The sequence below is a fragment of the Sphaeroforma arctica genome, assembly GCF_001186125.1.
Source record: "Sphaeroforma arctica JP610 unplaced genomic scaffold supercont1.16, whole genome shotgun sequence".
In the NCBI taxonomy this organism is placed as follows: domain Eukaryota; class Ichthyosporea; order Ichthyophonida; genus Sphaeroforma; species Sphaeroforma arctica.
The window spans coordinates 53,649-62,975 of NW_014040542.1; the positions used below are offsets into that span (position 1 = coordinate 53,649).

Here is a 9,327-nt window from a genome sequence, read left to right on the forward strand (position 1 = left end):
GTTTGTGTTTGTGTTTGTGTTTGTGTGTGTATGTATGTACGCATATATATATATATATATATATATAATATGTGTGTGTATCTGTTTACATTTATTGTGCGCGTGTGTTTTTTTGTGTGTTTTTGTGTGTATCTATATATATATATATATATAATATATTTGCCTTTGTATGTGTGTGTATGTATACCTGTAGCTGTGTGTATAGAAATATATATATTTATTGTTATTGAGATATCCATTTATCTATATATAGATATATATATATATATATTTATAATTGTTAGTGTGGGGTTTTGAATATGTTTATATGTGGATTTCAATATGTATTTTCCTATGTACGTATTTTTACTTCCATATCATTCACATCTGTGTACGTATATATACTTTATATGTATATATGTATTTATTTCTATATTATATATATATATATATATATATATATATATATATATATATATTCAACTATGATAATAATTTGAAGCTAGAACTCGAACTATGCACCACTCCATATACCGCCGGAGATCCTCACATACCATGCGTTGTTCGTCATCCCACAGCCGCAAATCGATCATGCAGTATCTACTTGACGCCGGTCTCTCACAGACAGCTAGTACGCTTGAGAACGAAGCTCTCATGGATCCGCTTGATGGCAACGAAGCAAAAAAAAACACAGGCGAGCATTTATATCCGCCCGTTGGCGCTCTCATTCCTACATTTCCATTTTCGGTCTTGCTCAATTGGGTTTGTGTCTAGTATGTCGGCATATAAGGAGAAGAACTCAGTGATTTTTGTTACGCTACAACGGATTATCTGCAGGTTTATTGGAGAAGAAATGGGTATCGGTGATGCGCCTTCAGAAGAAGGTCATGGACCTCACAGCTCAAGTGGCGACCCTCACGGAGGAACTCAGCCAATCGTCCACCCGAAAACCGAATAACCAAGGTATCATGTACAGTACATGAAATGTTGATTCAGATGTTAGAGCCTGTACCCAAAGTCGGACCCTAGATTATATGTCCCAGGCATAAGGCTTGTTCCTGTGGCTATCGCCAGTGCGTGCACTCATGGTCGGAGCTAGTGCTTTCCATTGGTCTCGGTCAAACCTCAAGTCTGGTGAATCAAAAATGACAAGGGCAGGGTACTGAGTATCAAGTTCTGTGGTTAGGTCTCAGCGTAGCTCTGTGATCCGGTGCTAGCGATATATGTGCTTGACTGTTTGCCACGCGATCGTATGCAAAGATGGGACCGTGTCGCATATGCGAACGCATGTACCATATCCCTCGTTGGAGCCCCCCACAGCACTTGCATTTCGACTGTGTTGTACTTGTCAAGTTCTCTACTGTGCTATGTTTATCGCGGCCACCGCTGTGTGCCAGAGTCTTCTGAGCCGCCGTACGAGGCTATACTTATCAAATGTGTGAATGAAGCTCTTAATTAATATGGAAATGATTCTATTATACCTTTAGAAGACACTTGACAGAGCTTTACTTATTTCTACCTATTTTCTCCCGGCCAATGCGCAGACTGGATACCCCGGCCGCCGGAGAAACAAAGGTTAAAGGGACATAGAGGTCCCATTACGTGCGGTAAGTTAGTGGCACATCAACGTATTTGAGGCTTGGTTGCCATCAGGACCGCAGCACTGATGTACTTATGTTGTTGAGTTTGTTTATACACACACACTGTAGCTATTGTGTGAGCATGTATGTTGTCGCCCATCCGCCCCAGCCTGTCCTGATTACCCTCCGGCTATAGTGCGTGCGACAAACACCAAAGCACGAGCACAGGAATGCGGATACGTATTTGTAAAGAAGCACCGACGATTGGAGCTGTGGTTTTGAGATAGATGCGTTCGTAGCAATGAAAGTATCAAAAGCCGCCACTGACGGCTTCTGTGCGCGGGAAAACTCGTTCCGGAATTATTTGGAGGTGGCTGACAATGCAGTAGCACAACGGGCACTCGTACTGTACACCTGTCTCAATACGAGCCAACGGGGATGGAGCCTCAGCTGATGCTTCATATCCTCGGTCAGCCGTCTCGTGCTGACCGAACAAGTGCGGATGGGTGCTTGACAATTGCGGCTTTCGATTTACTATGTTCGGTTGATTAGCTGTCTCTAATGTCTCGTCCTTTCTTGTGCTTCCGGCGCCCACAGTTCGATTCCATCCCGTTTATGCCCTCGCTGCCAGTGCCTCTGAAGACGCCACGATAAAGGTACACTTGGCTTACCCGAAGCTGTCCGCGTGTTTTCCAACTTTTAGTGGCATTGCTGTCATTGGCTGAAGTTCACATGGTAGTAATACATCCTATATGACTCTAATTATGAGTAACCAAGCCGTGCCACTGATTGTCTATCCCAATTGTGCTGTATCTGTGCTTCGTCGGTTGTGCTTCGTCGGTTCATTAGCCTTGGATGAGATGTCGATTAGTCCTGAAACCTTTGTGTGTTAGACTTTTCAGAGCAGTACAACTAGCAGTGGCGAGCTCACCCAGGCTATCTATAGGACCGTATGTCTATACTTCAACGTGGTTAACCAGAATCGCCGGCGATGTTTTTTAGGTTTAATTGTGTTTTCTACTAATTTTGAGTGCTATTTTGAGTGCTATTTTGAGCCTATACAACCCATACTTTTGTTGTATTGGACTCAATCTTGCACCACTCGCCCTGTGATGTGTCTCAGACTGTAGTTGCTGCGGGTCTCTCGCACTTTTCATTCATATATGTGGCTTGCACATACTCTGACAAGTTATTGAGCTCCCTGGCCCACATTGCGAGGGGGAAATTCATAAGTTGTATATGGTGTCTATCGGTATTACAGTCGCAAGTATTCTCGTGGGTTCAAGTATTCTCGTGGGTTGGTGATATCATCTGCAGCTGTGCTCATACCCACTGCACAGTACACTTCACTCACCGTGCTGGCCGTCACGCCTCTCTGCAGGTGTGGGACTATGAGACCGGAGAGTTTGAGCGAACCTTAAAGGGGCACACGAATATAGTACAGACGATAGCCTTTAACCACAGCGGCAGTGTCATCGCATCGGCGTCCGCTGATTTGACCATCAAGCTGTGGGACTTCCAAACATACGAGTGCACAAAAACACTCTATGGTATGTCGCTCGTGATATCGACTGTGCGTTTGCCAGCTCTGTGTTTTTTTTATGTGTGTGTCTGACTTTGGATAGACCCGTAGAATGATTCTAATGAGTGCTGTGTGTCTATATATTTGGTGTGTATTTGTTGTGCTGCGTATGTAGTGCTACATGTTTGAGCCGTACGTGTTATGTGTACAGCAGTGTGACATCTTCTGGGTATAGTCACTGTGAGACCTTCCAATGAGTGCTGTGTGTCTGGTGTGTATTTTTTTTGCAGCGTATGAAGTGCTACATGTTTGAGCCGTACGTGTTATGTATACAGCAATGTGACATCTTCTGGGTATAGTCACTGAGACCCTTTCATAAGTGCTGTGTCTCTATTACTTGGTGTGTATTTGTGCGTGTACGTGCAGCGGAGTCTAGTAGTACTTAGCAGCAACCATTCGAAGCCATGATTGGGCGCTACATGGATGCTGAGCACGGTGCAGCTAGCGGTGCCTCTGGTGTACGCTCTTAAACCGGTTTCTGAACAATAAGGTAGTCCTTCCGTTGTCCCAGTCACTATGATACGGCAGCATTGCCAGCAGCTCAGCCCCTGATAACGTTTTTCGGAGTGGGCGTCTTCAGTCGTGAGATCTCATATTAGCGTTGCTAAATAGTAACCAGTTTCGATGGAAAGCTTTAAGTCAAGATCTTGTGCCTATGTACGACCGGCTATCGCGCGTTATTCGTTTTATTTTCATCACCCGACGGCAAACACTTACAGCACCGAAGCGCAGTTGCTTTCCTTTAATTGCCATTCACCCAAAAGCCTGCGCGCGCTATTCATTCGATGATGTTAGCTGTTAGGTAGTCATCCTTTGTGCTCGTGCGAGTGTCATATCAGCATCCCCATGTGTGTGGTGCTGGGCAGCCTACTTCTGCCGTGTTTGCCACTTAGACTACTCCTGATTGTTACAGGACATGATCACAACATATCTGGAGTGACCTTTACACCCTCGGGGGATCATATCCTTTCTGCTTCGCGAGATAAGACAATTAAAATGTGGGAGGTGGCTACTGGGTAGGTGAGATGGTAGTGTACTTGCGCGTGTATTAGAGCGGTGGAACTTGTCCATGTGTGCTCCTTGGTAGGTGTGTGATTGTGATATATGTATGTGTATGGCGGTAAATACTGTTACCTTGTGATTGTTGCATACCGTGGCAGATAGACATCTTTTTCAACCAGATGCTTTAGATGTGAGCGTGTGGACATAATGTGTACGTATGGTTCGATATCAGTGCATGTGACGGCGATTGCGTGTATATCACGGATGTGTGCTTTTGCCTATGGTTTCTGGTGTTCGCCGCTGTCTAAGTATGTGTTTGCATCTGCAGTGCGAGTATTTCTATTTATTCCTAACTGTGGACAGTCATGTGGGTAGTAGTCTGCATGCAGAGGTCCTACTGCCGTGTATGGTGTGTGGTGAATAATAATCTACTACGTGTACAGTTAACCTTAGTCTGCGGCTGCCTTTCAATAGCTGGTTCTGTATATATATCAGGATCCAAGCGACCAACGTAGTCTTAGGGGGGGGGGCTTCGTTGCTTCTTAGATTTCTATCAGAGACTCGCTTCTACTCTATCCCTATACAAGCGATGTGGGTGTACAGCTGGGCCAAAACCACACTACAGCCCACAGGACGTGTGCGACAAACGACAAAACCACGCCACAGAACGAACCTTTCTGCACATTTTTCTTGTGTTCAGTTTCTGATGGACACCCCTGGTTCCTCCGTTCTCTGATCAGATACTGCGTGAAGACTTTCCAGGGCCATTCCGATTGGGTGAGGTCTGTGGCCATCACCGTGGATAGCGCGATGTTTGCGACGGCGTCTAACGATCAGGTGCGGCTGCTGCACTCTCAGTCCACTTCTTCGCAAACGAATTGCTGTGTTTAGTGTACATAGATATGTCTAAACACCAATTTCCAAGTCTGTGTCTGATTCCGTCTGCTATCCCACACAACCTATTTGCCCTTGAGAATGCTTTTGTGCACATTCTTGTCGGACGTGCTATATCACACGACGGTCGTTCTATTTCAAGGATCTGAGAGACCATTTGAAGCATGCAGTCCGAGATACAACGCGGTGCAAATGAAAGCGTTTGGCATGGCCTCACATGTCTAAGGGACGCCTAACATCAAATGAAAGCGTTTGGTATGGGCTTACATGTCTAAGGGACACCTAACATCAAATGAAAGCGTTTGGTATGGCCTAACATGTCTAAGGGACGCTTAACATCAAATGAAAGCGTTTGGTATGGCCTTACATGTCTAAGAGACGCCTAACATCAAATGAAAGCGTTTGGTAGGGCCTTACATGTCTAAAGGACGCCTATCATCAAATGAAAGCATTTGGTATGGCCTTACATGTCTAAGAGACGCCTAACATCAAATGAAAGCGTTTGGTAGGGCCTTACATGTCTAAAGGACGCCTATCATCAAATGAAAGCATTTGGTATGGCCTTACATGTCTAAGAGACGCCTAACATCAAATGAAAGCGTTTGGTAGGGCCTTACATGTCTAAAGGACGCCTATCATCAAATGAAAGCATTTGGTATGGCCTTACATGTCTAAGGGACGCCTAACATGCTTATTCGCCCACATGGCTGTACCAATAGCACCCCCACAGTCTGCAGGCATATGTATACTGACTAATGTCATTCGCGCTTGTGCACACGCACACCCTTACAGACGGTCCGTATATGGAATCTTAGTTCAGGTGAGACCAAGCTAGAATTACGAGGACACTCACATGTGGTCGAATGCGTAGCCTTTGCCAACGAGAAAGCGTGTGCGGCTATTGAGGAGTTGATGAGAGGCGGTCCCAAAGAAGGGGACGCGAGTACAAAGGCGCCAGCCAAAAATAGGAATGGGCTTGTTAGCCGGTTTGTGGCCACGGGATCACGAGATAAGGCTATTAAAATATGGGACGCAAACAACGGCAATTGTGTTGCCACGCTGGTATGTGCGTTTGGGTACTGATTTTCGTTATGACGAGGTGTGTATAGTGAAGTAGAAATGCGTATCGATAGGCTGATAGTTAGGTGTTTGTATATATTGGTGTAGATGTGTGTGTGTCTGGAATTTTGTTGTGTGAAAGCCCGACTTCCGCCTTCGGACATGCAGTACTCGTATAATCACTTTTCTCACTGCTGGCGCCACAGTCAGCACCTCCAATGCGAGACTGACCTGCTATTATATGTCGCCATGTGAGCACAACATTGGAACACCTTTGAGCAGTTTGGAGAGGTCAATGTACGCTGTTGCAAACTATATATTTGTTGCGCTTGCTTCTAGTTAAGATCTGCGTACTCGGTTACATTGCCTAGCAATGAATTGCTTGCGATGATAGCGTGTTACGAGTGTGAACTTGATATGTGATTTATGATCCATCAGTTAGCAATAGGTTTTATATTGATGGATTAGCACCTTCCGCTTATATTTGCCCTGTACCTTGGAACAAGTCTTGTTTGAGATGCACATTGTCGGTCGTTTTATGCTACTGGATTGTTAGATGGGATTCAGTCTGGAAAATTTGTTCAATTAACGAACACATTTGATGATTTTCGAAATGCTCAATATAGTGTTCTGATCCTATCTTGCTCATCACATTCATCTCGCATCCAGGTGGGGCACGACAATTGGGTGAGGGAAGTAGCATTCCATCCGAATGGAAGGCTGCTGCTTTCATGTGGGGATGACAAGGTGCGATCGCTTGTGTACTTGTGCCAGTGCGAACGTATAGAATAGCTGTATTTTAGTGTAGCAGAATTATTTGCAAGTATTACGAGCTAACATTCGTTTATGACGTGTGATTGTTTGGTTGCGCAATGCATCTGCGATGGGATTTCACTAGGGTACAGAAACAAGTATTTTTGGAATGTTTAGATGTTTCTACTAAAAGTATATCTGCTCCGTGACCATATCGTATGGTCGGCAATTCAAGTTTGCGCTTTGAGAAGTATTTGGCATCGCCCTTCCCACGTACGTGCTCTCAACAGCACTTGCATACGCATATGTATACCTGCATATATATATATATATATATATGGCTCATATATCTGCACTTTCTGAGTATTAACAGAGTTGTAAATGCCACCATTGGTGTTTGTGAGACCGGGCGTCCTTCATTCTCACAAATCTTTGCCGACTCCTATCTGATCAATGTAAGTGCGGGCTTCTTTTCTGCCTTATTTCATACTCAACTCTCGCCTCGATCGTCTGACTCCTCCACCTAGACCGTGCGGATATGGGATCTTGCAGCGGGCCGATTGGCAAAGACACTCAACGCACACGAACACTTCTGTAGCACTCTAGACATACACCACACAAATCCGGTGGTGATCACTGGCAGTGTTGATGAATGTATCAAAGTATGGGAGGGCCGATGAGGGGCGCCGAACGAGCGTGCGTGCGAGTATGACTTGGATCGAGCTCCGAAGGATTAATAAAATAAGATGATAATGAAGCGTTTGCTCTGCTTTCCATTTGCGAGCGTGAGTGTTAAATTTCAATTCGGCATAAATATGTGTGTATGTGGTGTTATCGTGAAAATATGTATATGTACATATGTATATGTATATATATTTATATATATATATATATATATGTGTGTGTGTGTGTATATATTATGTACATATGCATATATATATATATATATATTTGTCTGTGTCTGTGTCTATGTCTGTGTCTGTCTGTGTGTGCGTATATATATATATATATATATATATTGTTGTGTGTGTGTGTGTGTGTGTGTGTGTGTGTGTGTGTGTGTGTTAAATGCAGCAGGACAAATCCCTTGGTCACGAATGTAGAGACGGATGCCGGTCTAGCATCAGACGAGAAACCACAACTGACCCACACTATGAGGGCTAGCGACATTAAATCTACAGATAAGTTCATGCAGCAATTGTGAAGTGCGGAATTTCGGCACGCGTAAGTATCGACGAGATAAAGAGCGACAAGAGTCTGAGGAGATACACTGTACAGGAGTGTACGATGAGATATAACAATAACGTGTACAACCCGTTGCGATATAATAATTATGACAAGAACCAGTTTAATATGACGTCAACCAGGGGTGATAGTTGATGCGATACTTAGAGTCTGACTGCCGAATAATCAACACGCTCGATACTATATATAATATCGAATATTAAATGATGTTTGAACTACGTGCTAATTCTTAATCGAGGAACCAATGCTTGAGATGTGATCTACAGCGTATAAGGGTATTTTATTACACTGTCAATCGCAGCCGCTAATAAAAGGGCAGAGATTATTCATGATTCATGATTTTTCGTGAGTCTACAAGATCGCGTAACGCACTCGTAAACGCAGCCGTTAGTGAAAGCGCATATAACATCAATGATAGTGGTTTTTCTTTTGTATATATCGAACGCGTATAGTGTAGTCCCACCAAGGTTGCGAAAAGGCTAACAGTTTACTATTCAATGTCCCAGTCCTAAGTGTGCAATGTCAATGTGACTATGTGATCCACAGCCCTCTGGCCCAATCTGAAACTCTGGCCCAATCAAAAAGGTGAAAGCAAATGTTGAGGTTTCTATTCTAAAAACGCAAACACGAACTCAGAATATCTCATCTTGACATATTTATTAAAATGACGCCGGTTATGACTTTCATTAAAAAAACATTCTTTAAAGTTTATGTTCTGCGTAATCGCAGCCTACATCTCCTTCACTGCCACTTTCTTCAGGTGGTGGAATAGAAGGTGCTCGATTGCTTCTCCATTCTTCTAAGGAGGAAATACCAATTTATATTATTTTTCCCTTGACAAGAGGAAAAAACCCGTGGAAAAGTAGGTGGGAAAAACACGTGAAAAAAGGGGTTTTCTTGTATCTTTCCCTACTAAATGCGATCAACTCTTTACGAATCCACTATAGTCTTTATTTTCTTCCGGTTCTGACAAGTTCTTTCTCCCCAGGGAATCCCAAAGTTTTGAAAATGATTCGTGTAAATACTTGCTGAATTTGATTTCTATCTGGGTTGTGTCGTCTAGAAATTAATAATTGAAGAAAATAAATCAATTCTTTGAATTGATGACGTTTTAGCCAATATAGGTTGGAGAACAAGTTCAATACAGACTCGTCAAAATTCAGATATTAGCTGAATTAAATTGTCCACTTTCTTATTGCGGCCTTAATACATCAGTTTGAAAACAAAGTAGAA

General features: G+C 43.5%; 1 protein-coding gene across 1 annotated transcript in view; it reads left to right on the top strand.

The window, feature by feature from the left end:
- SARC_00506 (lissencephaly-1) overlaps positions 1-7,605 on the top strand; it is an 8,089-nt gene extending 484 nt beyond the window's left edge. The window contains exons 2-11 of the mRNA XM_014305792.1: positions 558-673; positions 817-942; positions 1,524-1,586; positions 2,157-2,215; positions 2,941-3,109; positions 4,055-4,157; positions 4,884-4,980; positions 5,830-6,099; positions 6,766-6,843; positions 7,377-7,605. Of these exons, the coding sequence (XP_014161267.1) occupies positions 558-673; positions 817-942; positions 1,524-1,586; positions 2,157-2,215; positions 2,941-3,109; positions 4,055-4,157; positions 4,884-4,980; positions 5,830-6,099; positions 6,766-6,843; positions 7,377-7,529 (1,234 nt within the window). The 3' untranslated portion in view covers positions 7,530-7,605. The remainder of the gene's footprint in view (positions 1-557; positions 674-816; positions 943-1,523; positions 1,587-2,156; positions 2,216-2,940; positions 3,110-4,054; positions 4,158-4,883; positions 4,981-5,829; positions 6,100-6,765; positions 6,844-7,376) is intronic.
- Positions 7,606-9,327: the final 1,722 nt, after the last annotated feature.